This window comes from Salvelinus fontinalis, unplaced genomic scaffold, assembly GCF_029448725.1.
Source record: "Salvelinus fontinalis isolate EN_2023a unplaced genomic scaffold, ASM2944872v1 scaffold_0378, whole genome shotgun sequence".
NCBI classification, from domain to species: domain Eukaryota; kingdom Metazoa; phylum Chordata; class Actinopteri; order Salmoniformes; family Salmonidae; genus Salvelinus; species Salvelinus fontinalis.
In genome coordinates, this window is record NW_026600587.1 from 84,998 (window position 1) to 109,241 (window position 24,244).

The following is a 24,244-nucleotide window of genomic DNA, read 5'->3' on the forward strand; positions in this document are numbered from 1 at the left end:
ACACACACACACACACACACACACACACACACACACACACACACACACACACACACACACACACACACACCTAATTAATCCAGGGCTACAGCACCGCGGCCTTAGACCTGCAACAAAGCCCAAATAGATTTACACATGGGGGAAGTAGAAGAGGGGAGGGAGAGAGAGAGGGAGACAGAGAAAGAGAGAGAGAGAGAGAGAGAGAGCGAGAGAGATGGTGAGAGAGAGCGAGAGAGAAAGAAAGAGAGATGGTGAGAGAGAGGGGTAGATAGTGAGAGAGGGGTAGAGAGAGGGGGAGGGAGAGATGGTGTGAGAGGGAGAGAGAGAGATGGTCAGAGAGGGGTAGATGGTGAGAGAGAGAGAGGGGGAGGGAGGGAGAGAGAGATGGTGAGAGAGAGTGAGAGTTGCAGAGGGGGGGATAAACTACTGCATAGGATTACATATTGATTTTAAACATATAAAAAAGCTTATCATATCAAACCGTAACAAGAAAAGTGTGGGACCTGGCTCTGCATAAATCCCTTTAGAGACGAGGAGGAGCAGACACTTTACAACACACGCCCTCTGAGCCACGGTGTGTACGGAGAGGGGAGAGAAAGGTGTGTGTGGTGTGTGTGTAAGTGTGTGAGTGTGTGTGTGGTGTGAGTGTGTGTGTGGTGTGTGGTGTGGTGTGTGTGTAAGTGTGTGTGGTGTGAGGTGTGTGTGTGTGAGGTGTGAGTGTGTGTGTGAGTGTGTGTGTGTGTGTGTGTAAGTGTGTGTGTAAACAGTAAGCAGATAAAGAGAGCACAGTAGATCAATTTGGTTGCAAGGAGATGAAAGCCTGGATTACAGATGGTGTGTGTTTGTAAGACTGTGTCTGTAAGCACGTTTGTGTGTGTACGTACCATTATGTGTATGTGTGTTTAAAAGTGTGTGTGTGTGTGTGTTTGGTGTGAGGGAGATGAGAGCCTGGTATACAGATGGTATTTTCACAGCCTGGCAGCAGACCAGGCAGACACAAGGAGGATCCCCTCTATCACCCTACATGTCTTTAAACACCAGGGTCTGTTTTATATACCCTCCCCCTCTCCCCCTCTCCCTCTCTCCCTCCTTTAGGTGTTCTCTCTATCACCCTACATGTCTTTAAACACCAGGGTCTGTTTTATATACCCTCCCTCTCTCCCCCTCGCCCCCTCTCCCTCCTCTAGGTGTTCTGTGATAGGGTCCAGTCCCCTGATCTTTAGGTTCCATTCTGTTCCTGATAAATCTTCAACTCTACCAACCACTGACAGTTCAATAACAGTATGGATCATAGACTGACAGCTCAATAACAGTATGGATCATAGACTGACAGCTCAATAACAGTATGGATCATAGACTGACAGCTCAATAACAGTATGGATCATAGACTGACAGCTCAATAACAGTATGGATCATGGACTGACAGCTCAATAACAGTATGGATCATAGACTGACAGTTCACGGCTCAATAACAGTATGGATCATAGACTGACAGCTCAATAACAGTATGGATCATAGACTGACAGCTCAATAACAGTATGGATCATAGACTGACAGCTCAATAACAATATGGAGCATAGACTGACAGCTCAATAACAATATGGATCATAGACTGACAGCTCAATAACAGTATGGATCATAGACTGACAGCTCAATAACAGTATGGATCATAGACTGACAGCTCACGGCTCAATAACAGTATGGATCATAGACTGACAGATCAATAACAGTATGGATCATAGACTGACAGCTCAATAACAGTATGGATCATAGACTGACAGCTCAATAACAGTATGGATCATAGACTGACAGTTCAATAACAGTATGGATCATAGACTGACAGCTCAATAACAGTATGGATCATAGACTGACAGCTCAATAACAGTATGGATCATAGACTGACAGCTCACGGCTCAATAACAGTATGGATCATAGACTGACAGCTCACGGCTCAAAAACAGTATGGATCATAGACTGACAGCTCAATAATAGTATGGATCATAGACTGACAGCTCAATAACAGTATGGATCATAGACTGACAGCTCAATAACAGTATGGATCATGGACTGACAGCTCAATAACAGTATGGATCATAGACTGACAGCTCAATAACAGTATGGATCATGGACTGACAGCTCAATAACAGCATGGATCATAGACTGACAGCTCACGGCTCAATAACAGTATGGATCATAGACTGACAGCTCAATAACAGTATGGATCATAGACTGACAGCTCAATAACAGTATGGATCATGGACTGACAGCTCAATAACAGTATGGATCATAGACTGACAGCTCAATAACAGTATGGATCATAGACTGACAGTTCAATAACAGTATGGATCATAGACTGACAGCTCAATAACAGTATGGATCATAGACTGACAGTTCAATAACAGTATGGATCATAGACTGACAGCTCAATAACAGTATGGATCATAGACTGACAGCTCAATAACAGTATGGATCATAGACTGACAGCTCAATAACAGTATGGATCATAGACTGACAGTTCACGGCTCAATAACAGTATGGATCATAGACTGACAGCTCAATAACAGTATGGATCATAGACTGACAGCTCAATAACAGTATGGATCATAGACTGACAGCTCAATAACAGTATGGATCATAGACTGACAGATCAATAACAGTATGGATCATAGACTGGATGGTATGGAAGCACACAGTCTCCCACTATGCTGTGAGGCATCAGAATAAGTGGATATGCTGCTGGCTATCTGTATCAGTTTTAATCATGTGAGAGGGTGTGAGTGTGTGTGACTGGTATGTATAAGCATGAGTGTGTGTGTGTGACTGGTATGTATAAGCATGAGTGTGTGTGTGTGTAACTGGTATGTATAAGCATGAGTGTGTGTGTGTGACTGGTATGTATAAGCATGAGTGTGTGAGAGTGTATCTCTTCAAGTGTGTATATCTGTGTCGTTCACTGGTTTGATTACTCCAACGCAAGCTTCTCTCTGTCATCGACTGGCATGGACGTGTGTGTGTGTGCGCGAGAGTGTGTGTGCGTGAGAGAGAGAGCGAGAGTGTGTGTGTGTCTATCTCTGCAAGTCTCTGTCATCGGCTGGCCAACCAAATCAGCAATTACCTGCAAGCCACGCCACGCCACGCAGCCCAGCCATCACTCAATGGACCTGGCCAACCACCAAATAACAGCAGACACACTCTCTCTTCCCTCACACACTATCTTCCTAGCAGAACTATCTGTGCCTGGCCTGTGAAAGGTAGAGCATGTTGAATGTTAAGTAGATCCCTGAGGAAGGAGAGGAGGAGAGAGGAATGGAGAGAGAGGAGTGGAGAGGAGAGTATAGAGGAGTGGAGAGAAAGAGAGAGATGAATAGAGGAGTGGAGAGACTAAAGGGAGTGGAGAGGAGAGTGTGGAGAGAGAGAGGAATAGAGGAGTGGAGAGAGAGGAATAGAGGAGTGGAGAGAGGAGAAGAGGAGTGGAGAGACTAAAGGGAGTGGAGAGGAGAGTGTGGAGAGAGAGGAATAGAGGAGTGGAGAGAGAGAGAGAGAGGAATAGAGGAGTGGAGAGACTAAAGGGAGTGGAGAGGAGAGTGTGGAGAGAGAGAGGAATAGAGGAGTGGAGAGAGAGAGGAATAGAGGAGTGGAGAGAGAGAGTATAGAGGAGTGGAGAGAGAGAGAGAGAGAGAGATGAATAGAGGAGTGGAGAGACTAAAGGGAGTGGAGAGGAGAGTGTGGAGAGAGAGAGGAATAGAGGAGTGGAGAGAGAGAGGAATAGAGGAGTGGAGAGAGAGAGAGGAGTGGAGAGAGGAGAAGAGGAGTGGAGAGACTAAAGGGAGTGGAGAGAAGAGAGAGGGGAGGATAGAGGAGTGAAGAGAGAGTGGAGAGAGAGGAGTATAGATAGAGGAGTGGAGAGAGAGGAGTGGGGAAAGAGGAGTGGAGTGGAGAGAGTAGAAAGGAATAGAGAGTGGAATGGAGAAAGAGGAGATGAGAGTGGATAGATTGGAGAGGAGAGAGGGGAGGAGAGATTGGAAAGAGTGGGGAGGAGGAGAGATTGGAGAGAGTGAGGAGGAGAGAGAGTGGAGAGGAGGAGAGATTGGAGAGAGTGGAGAGGAGGAGAGATTGGAGAGAGTGGGGAGGAGGAGAGATTGGAGAGAGTGAGGAGGAGAGAGAGTTGAGAGGAGGAGAGATTGGAGAGAGTGAGGAGGAGAGAGAGTGGAGAGAGTGGAGGGGAGAGAGTGAGGAGGAGAGAGAGTTGAGAGGAGGAGAGATTGGAGAGAGTGGAGAGAGTGGAGAGGAGAGAGTGAGGAGGAGAGAGAGTGGAGAGGAGGAGAGATTGGAGAGAGTGGAGAGGAGGAAAGATTGGAGAGAGTGAGGAGGAGAGAGAGTGGAGAGGAGGAGAGATTGGAGAGAGTGGAGAGGAATGGAGAGTGGGAATGGAGAAAGAGGAGATGAGAGTGGATAGATTGGAGAGGAGAGAGGGGAGGAGAGATTGGAGAGAGTGGGGAGGAGGAGAGATTGGAGAGAGTGAGGAGGAGAGAGAGTGGAGAGGAGGAGAGATTGGAGAGAGTGGAGAGGAGGAGAGATTGGAGAGAGTGGGGAGGAGGAGAGATTGGAGAGTGAGGAGGAGAGAGAGTTGAGAGGAGGAGAGATTGGAGAGAGTGAGGAGGAGAGAGAGTGGAGAAGAGGAGAGATTGGAGAGAGTGGAGAGGAGAGAGTGAGGAGGAGAGAGAGTGGAGAGGAGGAGAGATTGGAGAGAGTGGAGAGAGTGGAGAGGAGAGAGTGAGGAGGAGAGAGAGTGGAGAGGAGGAGAGATTGGAGAGAGTGGAGAGGAGGAGAGATTGGAGAGAGTGAGGAGGAGAGTGGAGAGGAGGAGAGATTGGAGAGAGTGGAGAGGAGGAGAGATTGGAGAGAGTGAGGAGGAGAGAGAGTGGAGAAGAAGAGATTGGAAAGAGTGGAGAGGAGAGAGATTGGAGAGGAGAGAGTGGAGAGGTGGATAAAGAGCCAGTTGATAAGTCCCACCTCTCCAGGACCATGGTCTGGCTTGTCCCACCTCTCCAGGACCATGGTCTGGCTTGTCCCACCTCTCCAGGACCATGGTCTGGCTTGTCCCACCTCTCCAGGACCATGGTCTGGCTTGTCCCACCTCTCCAGGACCATGGTCTGGCTTGTCCCACCTCTCCAGGACCATGGTCTTGCTTGTCCCACCTCTCCAGGACCATGGTCTGGCTTGTTCCACCTCTCCAGGACCATGGTCTGGCTTGTCCCACCTCTCCAGGACCATGGTCTGCCTTGTCCCACCTCTCCACCTCTCATACTGCTCATGCACTCAATTCAGATTTATACTCACACACACGTGTGCAAAGGATGCATCCTCTCACAGTGCATAGCCTGCAAATGGCCATCAAACTCCTATTGTGCTCTTAGAAAACAACGACTATGTTATTGTATCATGACGTTTCATGTCAATTATGTTTTATAGTTTACTATGCTTTAATTTTAACATTTGTATTCCTTATCCCCATGTGACCACGTGTTGTGACCATGTGACCACATGTTGTGATCATGTGACCATGTGTTGTGATCATGTGACCATGTTGTGACCACGTGACCACGTGTTGTGACCATGTGACCATGTGGAAAATGCACTTAGAACAATGTAATAAAATGTAAAGTTCAGAGCAGCTTTGTCAGGTGTCTGGCTGCATTACCTGTTGCTTCCCTCTCCAAATAGAGAAATACAGGCTGGCTGGTGTGTGGCAGACAATAGCAATCAACCCCTAACCAGGATGTGTTCCTACTCTCTCGCTCCTGCTCGGCTATGCATGTCTGTCTACTCCACAACACACACACACACACACGCGCACACACACACGCACGCACGCACGCACAAATGCACACTCCCCCCTCCTCCCTACACACACCTGCCCAGTCCCTTCCACCACCACCAACTAATTACAATTGATTTAATATGGATCAGGTTGCTTATCAGGTGGGGAAAGAAATTACCATGGCCGATGCAGAGGTGCAGGCAGGTCAACATTGAATGGAGAAATCAATTTGCATTGATTGTCAAAAGGTTCATTTTTCACAAAGAGGACACAGTGAATGGGATTAAACTTGGGTTTCGGCTGGACAACTTTGATAGCACACAATAGTGGTGTTTTTCAGCCGGTACCAGTACACACAACCACCTACCTGGATAACGGAGCTACTAGCTGGGGTTTAATCCTCCATGTCAGTCAGCGGGGCTAGATTTCAAACCAGGGTGTTGATAATGCTATTCAGGCCTATTCAGGGTGTCAGATAGCACTGATCACACAGCATCAGATCTCCTCGCTGAGGAGGTTTCTCCTAGTAACCACCTAGCAACCTGTGGTTAGGATCCTGACTGAGGAGGATCCTCCTAGTAACCACCTAGCAACCTGTGGTTAGGATCCTGACTGAGGAGGATCCTCCTAGTAACCACCTAGCAACCTGTGGTTAGGATCCTGACTGAGGAGGATCCTCCTAGTAACCACCTAGCAACCTGTGGTTAGGGATCATGACTGAGGAGGATCCTCCTAGTAACCACCTAGCAACCTGTGGTTAGGATCCTGGCTGAGGAGGATCCTCCTAGTAACCACCTAGCAACCTGTGGTTAGGATCCTGACTGAGGAGGATCCTCCTAGTAACCACCTAGCAACCTGTGGTTAGGATCCTGACTGAGGAGGATCCTCCTAGTAACCACCTAGCAACCTGTGGTTAGGATCCTGACTGATGAGGATCCTCCTAGTAACCACCTAGCAACCTGTGGTTAGGATCCTGACTGAGGAGGTTCCTCCTAGTAACCACCTAGCAACCTGTGGTTAGGATCCTGACTGAGGAGGATCCTCCTAGTAACCACCTAGCAACCTGTGGTTAGGATCCTGACTGAGGAGGATCCTCCTAGTAACCACCTAGCAACCTGTGGTTAGGATCCTGACTGAGGAGGATCCTCCTAGTAACCACCTAGCAACCTGTGGTTAGGAATCCTGACTGAGGAGGATCCTCCTAGTAACCACCTAGCAACCTGTGGTTAGGATCCTGACTGAGGAGGATCCTCCTAGTAACCACCTAGCAACCTGTGGTTAGGAATCCTGACTGAGGAGGATCCTCCTAGTAACCACCTAGCAACCTGTGGTTAGGAATCCTGACTGAGGAGGATCCTCCTAGTAACCACCTAGCAACCTGTGGTTAGGATCCTGACTGAGGAGGATCCTCCTAGTAACCACCTAGCAACCTGTGGTTAGGATCCTGACTGAGGAGGATCCTCCTAGTAACCACCTAGCAACCTGTGGTTAGGATCCTGGCTGAGGAGGATCCTCCTAGTAACCACCTAGCAACCTGTGGTTAGGAATCCTGACTGAGGAGGATCCTCCTAGTAACCACCTAGCAACCTGTGGTTAGGATCCTGACTGCAAGGAAATACTATTATTCACAGCAGGAGAGAAATGTGTTGAATCCAAACTAATGGAATAATAGACAGTGTACCAGTAGATAGCAGTAAAATCACCACCCATAATGTATTTGAAGTATTTCTCCCCATTTCCACTTTCCGACTTAAACATACCCCCCCCCCCCCTAATCGTCTCCCTCCCCCTTCCCACCCCTCAACCCCCTGGCCTAACTTCACCTGTCATAAGAGCATCTTCTAAATGACCAAAGGGTAAATGTCTTACCCTCGATGGCCATCATGGCTCTCAGCTCTCTGTTGAGCAGCTGGAAGCGTCTCTCCAGATCGTGCTCCTTCTCCCTGTGGCAGTAAGTTGGAACAAAGTTCATCAATATGTTAATGACTAAATCATTAAGCACTTAGAAGAAGTCTGCAATAAACATCGATTCAGCCAGTCGGCCGGACCTTCTCCCTTCTCTCCACACATTAATCTACTGCAAATATCTGATACACAAACATACCCCGACCCGGGGCCCTGCCTGGGCTGGTAAAACCCTGTGTGTGGGTGAGAGGGGGACAGAGAGGGAGAGAGAGAGAAAGAGAGGGAGAGAAAGAAATGGAGGGAGGGAAAGAGAAAGAGGGAGTGACAGACATAAGTAGGGGGAAAGAAAACGAAGGAGAGACAGGTAGAGAGATGGACAGGGAAAAGAAGAGGAGAGAGACAGGTAGAGAGATGGAGAGACAGGTAGAGAGATGGAGAGACAGGGAAAATGAGAGGAGAGACAGGTAGAGAGATGGACAGGGAAAAGGAGAAGAGAGACAGGTAGAGAGATGGAGAGACAGGGAAAAGGAGAGGAGAGACAGGTAGAGAGATGGACAGGGAAAAGGAGAAGAGAGACAGGTAGAGAGATGGAGAGACAGGGAAAAGGAGAGGCGAGACAGGTAGAGAGATGGACAGGGAAAAGGAGAAGAGAGACAGGTAGAGAGATGGAGAGACAGGGAAAAGGAGAGGCGAGACAGGTAGAGAGATGGACAGGGAAAAGGAGAGGAGAGACAGGTAGAGAGAGGTAGATACATGGAGAGACAGGGAAAAGAAGAGGAGGTGAGGGACAGGTAGAGAGATGGAGAGACAGGGAAAAGGAGAGGGGGGACAGGTAGAGAGATGGACAGGGAAAAGGAGAGGAGGTGAGGGACAGGTAGAGAGATGGACAGGGAAAAGGAGAGGAGGTGAGGGACAGGTAGAGAGATGGAGAGACAGGGAAAGGGAGAGGAGGTGAGGGACAGGTAGAGAGATGGAGAGACAGGGAAAGGGAGAGGAGGTGAGGGACAGGTAGAGAGATGGACAGGGAAAAGGAGAGGAGGTGAGGGACAGGTAGAGAGATGGACAGGGAAAATGAGAGGAGGTGAGGGACAGGTAGAGAGATGGACAGGGAAAAGGAGAGGAGGTGAGGGACAGGTAGAGCGATGGACAGGGAAAAGGAGAGGAGGTGAGGGACAGGTAGAGAGATGGACAGGGAAAAGGAGAGGAGGTGAGGGACAGGTAGAGAGATGGACAGGGAAAAGGAGAGGAGGTGAGGGACAGGTAGAGAGATGGACAGGGAAAAGGAGAGGTGAGGGACAGGTAGAGAGATGGAGAGGGAAAAGGAGAGGAGGTGAGGGACAGGTAGAGAGATGGACAGGGAAAAGAAGAGGAGGGACAGGTAGAGACATGGACAGGGAAAATGAGAGGAGGTGAGGGACAGGTAGAGAGATGGACAGGGAAAAGGAAAGGAGGTGAGGGACAGGTAGAGCGATGGACAGGGAAAATGAGAGGAGGTGAGGGACAGGTAGAGAGATGGACAGGGAAAAGGAGAGGGGGTGAGGGACAGGTAGAGAGATGGACAGGGAAAAGGAGAGGGGGTGAGGGACAGGTAGAGAGATGGACAGGGAAAAGGAGAGGAGGTGAGGGACAGGTAGAGAGATGGACAGGGAAAAGGAGAGGAGGTGAGGGACAGGTAGAGAGATGGACAGGGAAAAGGAGAGGAGGTGAGGGACAGGTAGAGAGATGGAGAGGGAAAAGGAGAGGAGGTGAGGGACAGGTAGAGAGATGGACAGGGAAAAGGAGATGAGGTGAGGGACAGGTAGAGAGATGGACAGGGAAAAGGAGAGGAGGTGAGGGACAGGTAGAGAGATGGACAGGGAAAAGGAGAGGGGGTGAGGGACAGGTAGAGAGATGGAGAGGGAAAAGGAGAGGAGGTGAGGGACAGGTAGAGAGATGGAGAGGGAAAAGGAGAGGAGAGGGACAGGTAGAGAGATGGAGGGGGAAAAGGAGAGGAGGTGAGGGACAGGTAGAGAGATGGAGAGGGAAAAGGAGACGGGATGGAACCAAACAGAACAGGAGGGTGTGGCGGTATGAGGTATGTGTGTGGGGAGGTAATGTCTGGGCGGTAATGTCTGGGCGGTAGGGGGAAGTAATGTCTGGGCGGTAGGGAGGTAATGTCTGGGTGGTAGGGGAGGTAATGTCTGGGTGGTAAGGGAGGTAATGTATGGGCGGTAATGTCTGGGCGGTAAGGGGGGTAATGTCTGGGCGGTAGGGAGGTAATGTCTGGGTGGTAGAGGGGTAATGTCTGGGCGGTAGGGGGGGTAATATCTGGGCGGTAGGGGGGTAATGTCTGAGTGGTAGGGGGGTAATGGCTGAGTGGTAGGGGGGGTAATGTCTGAGCGGTAGGGGGGTAATGGCTGAGCGGTAGGGGGGGTAATGTCTGGGCGGTAATGTCTCAGCGGTAGGGGGGTACTGTCTGGGCGGTAGGGGGGTAATGTCTGGGCGGCAGGGGGGTAATGTCTGGGCGGTAAGGGAGGTAATGTCTGGGCGGTAGGGAGGTAATGTCTGGGCGGTAAGGGGGGTAATGTCTGAGCGGTAGGGGGGGGGTAATGTCTGGGTGGTAGAGGGGTAATGTCTGGGCGGTAGGGGGGGTAATGTCTGGGCGGTAGGGGGGTAATGTCTGAGTGGTAGGGGGGGGTAATGGCTGAGCGGTAGGGAGGTAATGTCTGGGCGGTAATGTCTGGGCGGTAGGGGGGTAATGTCTGGGCGGCAGGGGGGGTAATGTCTGGGCGGTAGGGGGGGTAATGTCTGAGCGGTGGGGGGGTAATGTCTGGGCGGTAGGGGGGGTAATGTCTGAGCGGTAGGGGGGGTAATGTCTGAGCGGTGGGGGGGTAATGTCTGGGCGGTAGGGCTACAAATTTAATTCCCCTTCTTTCAGATGGTTTAGAAAACGAGCTAATTTTCCCGATAATAGAATTTGTCCTTCAGAGGCGCTTTTCTGCCACAAAGAGAGAAATGAAAGAGGTAGTAATCAGACCCTCTATCAATTGGCCACTTTAAACACCCTCCCCGCTCTCTCCCTCTCTCTCACACCATATAATGTGATTATATGAATACTTCAGTCTCTTGTTCTCTCTGGCCCTTTGAAATCCTGCGAGGGAGGAAGGAAGAAAAGGAGAGAGAGAGAGAGAGAGAGAGAGAGAGAGAGAGAGAGAGAGAGAGAGAGAGAGAGAGAGAGAGAGAGAGAGAGAGAGAGAGAGAGAGAGAGAGAGAGAGAGAGAGAGAGAGAGAGAGAGAGAGAATGGAAAGGAGAGCAGTGTTTCCACCTGTCCACCTAGTGGCTGAGTGACCGCACAAAGCCTGTGTCACAAATGGCACTACTTTTGACCAGGACCCACACAGAATCCCATAGGGCCCTGGTCAAAAGTAGTGCACTACGTAGGGAATAGGGTGCCATTTGGAAATGTAGCTGAAGAGAAAGGCATTATGATGCAACGTTGTGATGATCGCTGGGTTCTGATTGGTTTAATACTGACATGTAAATCCCAGGAATAAACAGAACCAGAATGGATTATGGACATTAACAGGTTTACAACACACAGATCACAGGGTAAAGACTTTTGTGATGCTTTGACTGGTTTAAAAATACATGTCTGTGTATTAGGAACTGGGAATACACAGAGAGAATACCATGTCTGTGTATTAGGAACTGGGAATACACAGAGAGAATACTATGTCTGTGTATTAGGAACTGGGAATACACAGAGAGAATACTATGTCTGTGTATTAGGAACTGGGAATACACAGAGAGAATACTAAGTCTGTGTATTGGGAACTGGGAATACACAGAGAGAATACTATGTCTGTGTATTGGGAACTGGGAACACACAGAGAGAATACTATGTCTGTGTATTAGGAACACACAGAGAGAATACTATGTCTGTGTATTGGGAACTGGGAACACACAGAAAGAATACTATGTCTGTGTATTGGGAACTGGGAATACACAGAGAGAATACTATGTCTGTGTATTGGGAACTGGGAACACACAGAAAGAATACTATGTCTGTGTATTGGGAACTGGGAATACACAGAGAGAATACTATGTCTGTGTATTGGGAACTGGGAATACACAGAGAGAATACTATGTCTGTGTATTAGGAACTGGGAATACACAGAGAGAATACTATGTCTGTGTATTGGGAACTGGGAATACACAGAGAGAATACTATGTCTGTGTATTAGGAACCGGGAATACACAGAGAGAATAATATGTCTGTGTATTAGGAACCGGGAATACACAGAGAGAATACTATGTCTGTGTATTGGGAACACACAGAGAGAATACTATGTCTGTGTATTAGGAACTGGGAATACACAGAGAGAATACTATGTCTGTGTATTAGGAACTGGGAATACACAGAGAGAATACTATGTCTGTGTATTAGGAACTGGGAATACACAGAGAGAATACTATGTCTGTGTATTGGGAACTGGGAACACACAGAGAGAATACTATGTCTGTGTATTGGGAACTGGGAACACACAGAGAGAATACTATGTCTGTGTATTGGGAACTGGGAATACACAGAGAGAATACTATGTCTGTGTATTGGGAACTGGGAACACACAGAGAGAATATTATGTATGTGTATTGGGAACTGGGAACACACAGAGAGAATACTATGTCTGTGTATTAGGAACTGGGAATACACAGAGAGAATACTATGTCTGTGTATTGGGAACTGGGAATACACAAAGAGAATACGATGTCTGTGTATTGGGAACTGGGAATACACAAAGAGAATACTATGTCTGTGTATTGGGAAAACACAGAGAGAATACTATGTCTGTGTATTGGGAACACACAGAGAGAATACTATGTCTGTGTATTGGGAACACACAGAGAGAATACTATGTCTGTGTATTGGGAACACACAGAGAGAATACTATGTCTGTGTATTGGGAACACACAGAGAGAATACTATGTCTGTGTATTGGATAGTCAGACACAATGGAGAGTGAGAGAGAAAGAGATTAGTGTTAGGGGACTTACAGTAGAGAGGGTTAGGGGGACTTACAGTAGAGAGGGTTAGGGGAACTTACAGTAGAGAGGGTTAGGGGAACTTACAGTAGAGAGGGTTAGGGGGACTTACAGTAGAGGGGGTTAGGGGAACTTACAGTCGAGGGGTTTAGGGGAACTTACAGTCGAGAGGGTTAGGGGAACTTACAGTCGAGAGGGTTAGGGGAACTTACAGTCGAGAGAGTTAGGGGAACTTACAGTCGAGAGAGTTAGGGGAACTTACAGTCGAGAGAGTTAGGGGAACTTACAGTCGAGAGTTAGGGGAACTTACAGTCGAGAGAGTTAGGGGAACTTACAGTCGAGAGTTAGGGGAACTTACAGTCGAGAGTTAGGGGAACTTACAGTCGAGAGAGTTAGGGGAACTTACAGTCGAGAGAGTTAGGGGAACTTACAGTCGATAGAGTTAGGGGAACTTACAGTCGAGAGTTAGGGGAACTTACAGTCGAGAGTTAGGGGAACTTACAGTCGAGAGTTAGGGGAACTTACAGTCGAGAGTTAGGGGAACTTACAGTCGAGAGTTAGGGGAACTTACAGTCGAGAGAGTTAGGGGAACTTACAGTCGAGAGAGTTAGGGGAACTTACAGTCGAGAGAGTTAGGGGAACTTACAGTCGAGAGAGTTAGGGGAACTTACAGTCGAGAGAGTTAGGGGAACTTACAGTCGAGAGAGTTAGGGGAACTTACAGTCGAGAGTTAGGGGAACTTACAGTCGAGAGTTAGGGGAACTTACAGTCGAGAGAGTTAGGGGAACTTACAGTCGAGAGTTAGGGGAACTTACAGTAGAGAGAGTTAGGGGAACTTACAGTCGAGAGTTAGGGGAACTTACAGTCGAGAGAGTTAGGGGAACTTACAGTAGAGAGAGTTGGTTCTGTCTCCTGATCAGGGCGTTCTTCTTGTTGACCAACATGAACCACTCCTGCATCATGGCCTCCTCCTCTTCCTTACTGGTCCCTGGAACACAATGGATCGATTAAACACACGGAACAACCCACAACAAATGTATTACATAACAACCACATCAAAAAACAACCACATAACATAACACCTAACAACCACACCACCTAACAATCACCTATCAACAACATAACATAACCACCTAACAACCACATAACATAACCACCTAACAACCACACCACCTAACAACCACCTATCAACAACATAACATAACCACCTAACAACCACATCACCTATCAACCACATAACATAACCACCTATCAACAACATAACATAACCACCTAACAACCACATCACCTATCAACCACATAACATAACCACCTAACAACCACACCACCTAACAACCACCTAACAACCACACCACCTAACAACCACATAACATAAATAACCACCTAACAACCACACCACCTAACAACCACCTAACAACCACCTAACAACCACAGCTACTGCAGATATATGTACTTTACATGATGAGGTATGATGCTAAACACACACACCCCCTCTCACACACATCTCTCTCTCACACACCTCTCTCTCTCTCTCCCTCTCACACACATCTCTCTCTCACACACCTCTCTCTCTCTCTCTCTCTCTCTCTCTCACACACACCTCTCTCTCACACACACAACTCTCTCTCTCACACACACCTCTCAAATTCAAATTCAAATTCAAGCCGCTTTATTGGCATGAAAAACATTGTGTCAATATTGCCAAAGCAACAATGTATACAATATACATTGTAATAAAATTATAAACAATGACAAATAATAATATAGAATGGCAGTAAATAATAATACAAAATTAAATATAAAAATAGTAACAATAAAATGGTAACAGTCAATAATCGAATGTAATGTAATAAAAAAAATGAAACTATAACTAACTTATAACTAAATAACGGTCATCTTCACCATTACATCGGTACTACAACTACTATCATCATTACCACCACTACCACCACCATTAAACTGCTATCATTACCATTACCACCCATACCATTACTACTTGGAATGATAAACAACAGTAATAATAGTAATAACAATAACAGTAATAACAATAATAGTAATAATAAGTAAGTTACTGCTTACTATGCAGATGTTATTATTCAGTGTCTCTCAGGCTATGGCAGGCAAATACATATTTGGCTGCATATTTGGCCTCTCACACACACACCCACCCATGAGTATTTTTAGTTTTTCCTCTGGGTTTAATAAGTTAAAATTTGGAATAAATGTAGACATTTCTGTGAATAATGAATCTCTTGGTGAGGAATATTTATCACAGTAAAGGAGAAAGTGCATCTCTGTCTCTACCTCCCCTGTCGTGCAGTGACCACATACACGCTCCTCTTTGGGTAGCCATGTCTTTTTATGTCTGCCGGTTTCTATTGCCAATCGGTGGTCACTCAGCCTTTACTTGGTAAGGATCTGTCTCTGCTTCGTATCTCTGACAGAGTAGAGATATTCAGCCAATTCATATTCTCTGTTTAGGGTCAGATAGCAATTTAGTCGGCTTTGGGATTTTGTTTCGTTTTTCCAATGTTGTATATATGAGTCCTTTGATTGGTTCATGATTTTGTTTATTGGAATTCTTTCTTTTGAAAAATCTCTCTCACACACTCTCTCACACACACCTCTCTCACACACACACCTCTCTCACACACACACCTCTCTCACACACACATCTCTCTCACACACACACCTCTCTCACACACACACCTCTCTCACACACACACCTCTCTCACACACACACCTCTCTCACACACACACACACCCTCTCACACACACACACACACACCCCCTCTCACACACACACCCCCTCTCACACACACACACACACCCTCTCTCTCACACACACACCCTCTCACACACACACACACACCCTCTCTCACACACACACACCCTCTCACACACACACACACCCCCTCTCTCACACCCCCTCTCTCACACACCCCCTCTCTCACACACCCCCTCTCTCACACACCCCCTCTCTCACACACCCCCTCTCTCACACACCCCCCTGTCTCACACACCCCCCTGTCTCACACACACCCCCCCTCTCTCTCTCACACACCCCCTCTCTCTCACACACCCCCTTTCTCTCACACACCCCCTCTCTCACACACACCCCCTCTCTCTCACACACACCTCTCTCACACACACACCTCTCTCACACACACACACTCTCACACACACACACCTCTCACACACACACACCTCTCACACACACACACCTCTCACACACACACACCTCTCACACACACACACCTCTCACACACACACACCTCTCACACACACACACCTCTCACACACACACACCTCTCACACACACACACACACACCTCACACACACACACCTCTCTCTCACATTGTCACCTCGAGCCAGAAAAGAGGGATTGTGCCTGTGAAGGACATAAGAACCAGTGTCCTGTGTGTATCTGTCTCTGACGTGCTGCTCGGCCCAGACCAGACGTAGCCATTTCATTTAACAGAAAAAAAGACCACGACGAGGGGATTTAAGAACGGGCTCCGTGGATTACTGTAGTCAACTTTGAAATGGACGACACAGGGGGTTGCATCCCAGATAGCACCCTATTCCCTACATACTGCACTTCTTTTCACCAGATCCCCCATAGGGAATAGGGTGCCATTTAGGGCGAGTCGGTAGCTCTGAGGGGATAAAGGCAGATTCCTCTGGCAGGTCATTGTGACTCCAGACAGTCCAATAAAACAACCACATCATAATGGGAATATTAAGCCTGTGTGACATTGTGACGAGGCGAAGCGGACGGGAAGACGAGAGAGAGGGATTAGAGAACAAACCATTCTCCCTCCAGCCACACAGTCAGAGAGGGGCAGAACGGAGGGGGGGATGAAGAGAGAGGGTTGAGAGAGAGGTAGAGAGGGTTGAGAGAGAGGGAGGGTTTGGAGAGAGGGATGGAGATTTGGAGGGAGAGGAGGGTTAAGAGGGAAATGGAAAGAGGGAGAAAAGGGATGGAGGAAGAGGGGTGGAGAGTGGGAGGGAAAGAGAGAAGGAAGGAGAGATGGAAGGAGAGGGGAAGGGAGAAGGCAGGAGAGCTGGAGGGACAGGAGGCATGGAGAGGGGAAGGGAGAAGAAAGAAGGAAGGAGAGATGGAGTGAGAGGAGGCATGGAGATGGTAAGGGAGAAGGAAGATGGCAGGAGAGATGGAGGGAGAGGAGGCATGGAGAGGGGAAGGGAGAAGGCAGGAGAGATGGAGGGAGAGGAGGCATGGAGAGGGGAAGGGAGAAGGCAGGAGAGATGGAGGGAGAGGAGGCATGGAGAGGGGAAGGGAGAAGAAAGAAGGCAGGAGAGATGAAGGGACAGGAGGCATGGAGAAGGGAAGGGGGAAGGGAGAAGGCAGGAGAGATGGAGGGACAGGAGGCATGGAGAGGGGAAGGGAGAAGGCAGGAGAGATGGAGGGAGAGGAGGCATGGAGAGGGGAAGGGAGAAGGCAGGAGAGATGGAGGGACAGGAGGCATGGAGAGGGGAAGGGAGAAGGCAGGAAGGAGAGATGGAGGGACAGGAGGCATGGAGAGGGGAAGGGAGAAGGCAGGAAGGAGAGATGGAGGGACAGGAGGCATGGAGAGGGGAAGGGAGAAGGCAGGAAGGAGAGATGGAGGGACAGGAGGCATGGAGAGGGGAAGGGAGAAGGCAGGAAGGAGAGATGGAGGGACATGAGGCATGGAGAGGGGAAGGGAGAAGGCAGGAAGGAGAGATGGAGGGACAGGAGGCATGGAGAGGGGAAGGGAGAAGGCAGGAAGGAGAGATGGAGGGACAGGAGGCATGGAGAGGGGAAGGGAGAAGGCAGGAAGGAGAGATGGAGGGACATGAGGCATGGAGAGGGGAAGGGAGAAGGCAGGAAGGAGAGATGGAGGGACAGGAGGCATGGAGAGGGGAAGGGAGAAGGCAGGAAGGAGAGATGGAGGGACAGGAGGCATGGAGAGGGGAAGGGAGAAGGCAGGAGAGATGGAGGGACAGGAGGCATGGAGAGGGGAAGGGAGAAGGCAGGAGAGATGGAGGGACAGGAGGCATGGAGAGGGGAAGGGAGAAGGCAGGAGAGATGGAGGGAGAGGAGGCATGGAGAGGGGAAGGGAGAAGGCAGGACAGATGGAGGGACAGGAGGCATGGAGAGGGGAAGGGAGAAGAGATGGAAGGTGGTCCAGGGGGCCACACAGCTGTTTGTGTCCCCCCTCTCCCCAGCCAATAGGATATGAACTTTGACCCCACGTCACTCCTGACTCTTACAGGGCAGTGTAACGTCTATTCTAAAAGCAGAACATTTGACCCCAGGATGAATCTAGAACTGGAACCTTCAGAAGCTGTTTTGGGAACTCTAGAACCTGTAATATTGAATTGTGTTCAATAGAGAACCTTTACTGCATCATGGAAACAGACAGGTGTGTTTCACAATATACTAATATCAACTACATCACTGTAATGTTTCTGTTAGAAACAATGAATAGCAAGGAGAGTGAAATTACACAAATGATAGGTACATTTATCCCCTGTACGATGACGTACAGTGTGTGTGCAGCTGGTTGTGTGTATGTAGCATGGTATAGCTGTCATGATGAGTTTGGGCCAGCAGCTGGTTGTGTGTATGTAGCATGGTATAGCTGTCATGATGAGATTGGACCAGCAGCTACCATGCACGCACCAGGGGTAGACAACTAGTTGTCAGAGTGGATGGTCGGGGAGGACGGAACATAATTATTATAATTGGTACACTAAGTGAAACTCATGTTTAGCTGAATTCCTTGTGATTGGCTTTTGGAATTTTTTTCCCCAGTTTATTGTAATTTTTGGGGGTGATTTTATGTTTTGGTCAAAACAAAAAGACCGTTCCCAAGTATTCCCACAAATAAATACAGAGATGTGAATGTGTGACCGCTGGACTACATGATGTGTTAACTATAAGTGACTGATGATGATCCAAGCCTGTATTTTTGGGCAACGCCATTGTTGTGTTCCATGTTGATTGACACACACACACACACACACACACACACACACACACACACACACACACACACACACACACACACACACACACACACACACACACACACACACACACACACACACACACACACACACACACACACACACACACACACACACACACACACACACACACACACCTGACATCAGAAGAAAAGGAGTTTGATGAGAAAGATTGAAATAAAGATTAAATCCAGGCATGTCACATGATCACGCAAAACACAGGGCCCTAGATATCACACATCTCTCTAACAGCTGTATCTAATGTCCCTGGAGGCAGAACGAAGAGGCAAAACACAGGGCCCTAGATATCACACATCTCTCTAACAGCTGTATCTAATGTCCCTGGAGGCAGAACGAAGAGGCAAAACACAGGGCCCTAGATATTACACATCTCTCTAACAGCTGTATCTAATGTCCCTGGAGGCAGAACTAAGAGGCAAAACACAGGGCCCTAGATATCACACATCTCTCTAACAGCTGTATCTAATGTCCCTGGAGGCAGAACGAAGAGGCAAAACACAGGGCCCTAGATATTACACATCTCTCTAACAGCTGTATCTAATGTCCCTGGAGGCAGAACTAAGAGGCAAAAGGGCCCTAGATATCACACATCTCTCTAACAGCTGTATCTAATGTCCCTGGAGGCAGAACTAAGAGGCAAAACACAGGGCCCTAGATATCACACATCTCTCTAACAGCTGTATCTAATGTCCCTGGAGGCAGAACGAAGAGGCAAAACACAGGGCCCTAGATATCACACATCTCTCTAACAGCTGTATCTAATGTCCCTGGAGGCAGAACGAAGAGGCAAAACACAGGGCCCTAGATATTACACATCTCTCTAACAGCTGTATCTAATGTCCCTGGAGGCAGAACTAAGAGGCAAAACACAGGGCCCTAGATATCACACATCTCTCTAACAGCTGTATCTAATGTCCCTGGAGGCAGAACTAAGCAAAAACAAAACAAAGACAAAACAAAAAAACACAATGAAATGAACATCTGAAACGACATGACGTGTGACCTATGGGAAATAATATTTAAAGGAAAAAATCTAACATTAATTTCCTTCCACTGAAAATATCCATCCTACTGTATATGTTTGAATTAAAAAGTCTCCACAAAATGATCTATTATGAGGGGAAACAGGAACTATCACTAACAGGTGTGGAATTAGACTACTGAGGCAAAGACCAGATTTTCCCTCCTCTGTCGTTTTGAAAAGAGAAGGACAGCTGGAGTGAGGGAAGAAGGGAAAAAAGGGGGGAGGGGAAGAAAGGGGGGGAGAAAGGGGGGAGGGAAGAAAGAAAATAAATATATTAAAGCCTGTGATCACAGCGAGCTTTTCTGATTTATTTTCCTCCATTCTCTGTTTCATTCAAAATGCACTAATCCAATTTGTCTATCTGACTTTTAAAGTGAGGGCAGAAGGTATGAGTAGGAGGAGAAGGAGGAGGAGGAGGAGAGGGTGTGTGGAGGAGGAGGAGGAGGTATGAGGAGAAGGAGGAGGAGGAGAGGGTGTGAGGAGGAGGAGGAGGTGTGAGGAGGAGGAGAAGGAGAGGGTGTGAGGAGGAGGAGGTATGAGGAGGAGGAGAAGGAGGAGAGGGTGTGAGGAGGAGGAGGAGGTATGAGGAGGAGGAGAAGGAGGAGAGAGTGTGAGGAGGAGGAGAGGGTGTGAGGAGGAGGAGGAGAAGAAGGAGAGGGTGTGAGGAGGAGGTATGAGGAGGAGGAGAAGGAGAAGAGGGTGTGAGGAGGAGGAGGAGGTATGAGGAGGAGGAGAAGGAGGAGAGGGTGTGAGGAGGAGGAGGAGGTATGAGGAGGAGGAGAAGGGGGAGAGGGTGTGAGGAGGTATGAGGAGGAGAAGGAGGAGAGGTTGTGAGGAGGAGGAGGTGTGAGGAGGAGGAGGGGGTATGAGGAGGAGGAGGAGAGGGTGTGAGGAGGAGGTATGAGGAGGAGGAGGAGGAGGAGGAGGAGGAGAGGGTGTGAGGAGGGGGAGGTATGAGGAGGAGGAGAGGGTATGAGGAGGAGGAGAAGGAGAGGGTATGAGGAGGAGGAGGAGGTATGAGGAGGAGGAGATGGTATGAGGAGGAGGAGATGGTATGAGGAGGAGGTATGAGGAGGAGGGAAGGAGGAGAGGGTATGAGGAGGAGGAGGTGGTATGAGGAAGAGGAGGTGGTATGAGGAGGAGGAGGTGGTATGAGGAGGAGGAGGTAGTATGAGGAGAAGGAGGAGAGGGTGTGGGTAGATTTAAACTTTTCCTTTGGCCAAGTCACTTTCTGGATGTTCCCTCCTCCCGACTACCCTTCCCTAAAACATATGTGTTATTGTCACATACACCTGATAGGTGCGCAGGCTACCAACAAAAATAAAGAATGAGAGAGAAACAGAAAGAGATAAATAAAGAGATGGGAAAATAAGCTAAAAAAAAGAACAAGATGAACACAGCTTCCTGTGATGAAGTAAGAACTAGTTAACGATCCCTGTCACCGCGGCGATCTGAATATACATGAGATGAGATGAAGCATGCAACAGGAAAGGTTTTAAAAACATTCTGCAACAGAAAACATTATTGAGTGTTTCCTATTGGAGAGTCCAGGTTTCTGTCCATTTTCTTCCGTTTGGTGCCTGATGAACACAACCCAGAGGACTGTGGTGATGTCATCAGAGGGGTATTGTTGTGGGCAAGTAGCAAAGGCTTGATTTAATTACTACGAGTAGTGATCCGAGTGGAGAGAGAGAGAGAGAGAGAGAGAGAGAGAGAGAGAGAGAGAGAGAGAGAGAGAGAAGCAGAGAGAGAGAGAGGCAGAGAGAGAGACAGAGACAGAGAGAGAGAGAGAGAGAGAGAGAGAGAGACAGAGCGAGAGAGAGAGAGAGAGAGAGAGAGAGAGAGAGAGAGAGAGAGAGAGAGAGACAGAGCGAGAGAGAGAGAGAGAGAGAGACAGAGAGAGAGAGAGAGAGAGAGAGAGGGCACTTCATCTACATTAGAAGGTACTGGGGCCTATTGTGTTGGGAAGGGGGCCGTCGCTAGTGGCGGAAATGGAGAGTCAACCTGATTAACCTCCATCTCTCAAACTCTTATTCTTTATTTTTTCCATTCATCTTCCAAGTCTTCTTTCCCTCTCTAACACCCGAAAGTCAGAAATACAAACAAGCAATTCCATTTTATGTTGCAGTCGCCAAGCTAGTCCATTTCACGTCACTTCAAAAGACGAGGACAGAGGTCCTAAAAGGCAAAGCTAAATGATCTTGCCCCCCCTCTTTTTTTCCCCCCCCTCTCTAAAAACATCCACAGAACATACACCAGTAGAATATCACCAAAATGAACCCCTCTCGATGTTCTTTCTATCCTACTTCCATTTCCCTCAGCGCTCCATTCATCCTTCTCCTGGAGTAGCTCTCGCTGCCGGGGGCTTTCTGTGGTGGCTAAAGGCTTTCCCCCCTCGTTCAATGGCACAATGGCCCTGAGAATGGAGCTAGAGACCTGCTTTACTGAACCTGTATATAACAGGTCTGTGAATAGGACACATTAACCAATTCACTCTCCCCCCCCCCCCCTTACCTCCTTCCCTCCTCGTCTAAAAGAGAGTGAAGAAACCGCCCCTCGCAGATTTCAATGGCTACCTTCTATTGGTGTCATTTGTCAGTGAATGCTTGCTATACAGCTTAGAGTAAGAACCAGGGAAGAGGAGAGAGAGGGAGGGAGGGGGAGAGAGGGAGGGAGGGGGAGAGAGGAGGGAGGGGAGAGAGGAGGGAGGGAGGGGGAGAGAGAGAGGAGGGAGGGAGGAGAGGAGAGAGGATGGAGGGGGGAGAGGAGAGAGAGGAGGGATGGAGGAGAGGAGAGAGAGGGAGAGGAGAGAGGAGGGAGGGGGGAGAGGAGAGAGAGAGAGAAAGAGGGAGGGAGGGAGGGAGGGGTAGGGTTCAGGGATTCATAATCAAACTGTTAAACATCAGGGAGATAAACACACATGGATGGTAAGAGACTGGGGTTTGTAAAGTCCATTTTAATGAGAGGAGTGCAGGGCTGTACACACACAGTTATCAGCCCATTACTTTCATGTCATTGATGGAACATGTTCTGAGAGGGAGAGAGAGCCTGTCCAAGAACATGGGGTTGCCCCTCTCCAATACATTCCCCCCTTCATTCATCTCTCTTTCCTTCTCTCTCCCTTTCTGTCTCTCCCACTGCTCAGTACACACACACCCCTCATCTCTCCCATCCCCCTCTCCTTCCCTCTCTCCATCTCTCCCCCTTCTCGGTACACAAACACTCCTGGGCAAACATCTTAGACCCAGCGCTAACAGTCTGACAACATTCACACACACCTCTCACTTCTACGCAAAGGACTGTGTGTGTGTGTGTGTGTGTGTGTGTGTGTGTGTGTTGGGGGCAGAGCGAGCAAACACCAGTCTGATAATAGATTTTCTCTTTTAAGCTGCAATGCTCATTTGGAGGGGGTGTGTGTGTGAACCACCTTGACAAGTTCTCTGCCTCTTCTCCATCTACAGATTTAGTGGTGACTCGAGGGACCCTGGAGTTCCTCATGGAACGACTGCTAGTCAGTGGTTCATATTTGCACCTTCGGTTAGTTGTGTGGTTCATGCAGGAACCTTTAATGGTTTAATGTAGCAACGGATTCCTGGAGGAGGCCTGGGGTGGAGGCGTGGCTTAGTAGGGGCGTGGCTTTAATATACACTGCTCAAAAAAATAAAGGGAACACTTAAACAACACAATGTAACTCCAAGTCAATCACACTTCTGTGAAATCAAACTGTACACTTAGGAAGCAACACTGATTGACAATAAACTTCACATGCTGTTGTGCAAATGGAATAGACAAAAGGTGGAAATTATAGGCAATTAGCAAGACACCCCCTAAAAAGGAGTGATTCTGCAGGTGGTGACCACAGACCACTTCTCAGTTTCTATGCTTCCTGGCTGATGTTTTGGTCACTTTTGAATGCTGGCGGTGCTTTCACTCTAGTGGTAGCATGAGACGGAGTCTACAACCCACACAAGTGGCTCAGGTAGTGCAGTTCATCCAGGATGGCACATCAATGCGAGCTGTGGCAAAAAGGTTTGCTGTGTCTGTCAGCGTAGTGTCCAGAGCATGGAGGCGCTACCAGGAGACAGGCCAGTACATCAGGAGATGTGGAGGAGGCCGTAGGAGGGCAACAACCCAGCAGCAGGACCGCTACCTCCGCCTTTGTGCAAGGAGATGCACTGCCAGAGCCCTGCAAAATGACCTCCAGCAGGCCACAAATGTGCATGTGTCTGTTCAAACGGTCAGAAACAGACTGCATGAGGGTGGTATGAGGGCCCGACGTCGACAGGTGGGGGTTGTGCTTACAGCCCAACACCATGCAGGACGTTTGGCATTTGCCAGAGAACACCAAGATTGGCAAATTCCCCACTGGCGCCCTGTGCTCTTCACAGATGAAAGCAGGTTCACACTGAGCACATGAGCACATGTGACAGACG

General features: G+C 48.4%; 1 protein-coding gene across 1 annotated transcript in view; it reads right to left on the reverse strand.

Moving 5' to 3' along the window:
• LOC129845827 (EH domain-binding protein 1-like) overlaps nucleotides 1-13,758 on the reverse strand; it is a 34,975-nt gene extending 21,217 nt beyond the window's left edge. The window contains exons 1-2 of the mRNA XM_055913752.1: nucleotides 13,639-13,758; nucleotides 7,692-7,765 (exon numbers count right to left, since the gene is read on the reverse strand). Of these exons, the coding sequence (XP_055769727.1) occupies nucleotides 7,692-7,765; nucleotides 13,639-13,712 (148 nt within the window). The 5' untranslated portion in view covers nucleotides 13,713-13,758. The remainder of the gene's footprint in view (nucleotides 1-7,691; nucleotides 7,766-13,638) is intronic.
• Nucleotides 13,759-24,244: the final 10,486 nt, after the last annotated feature.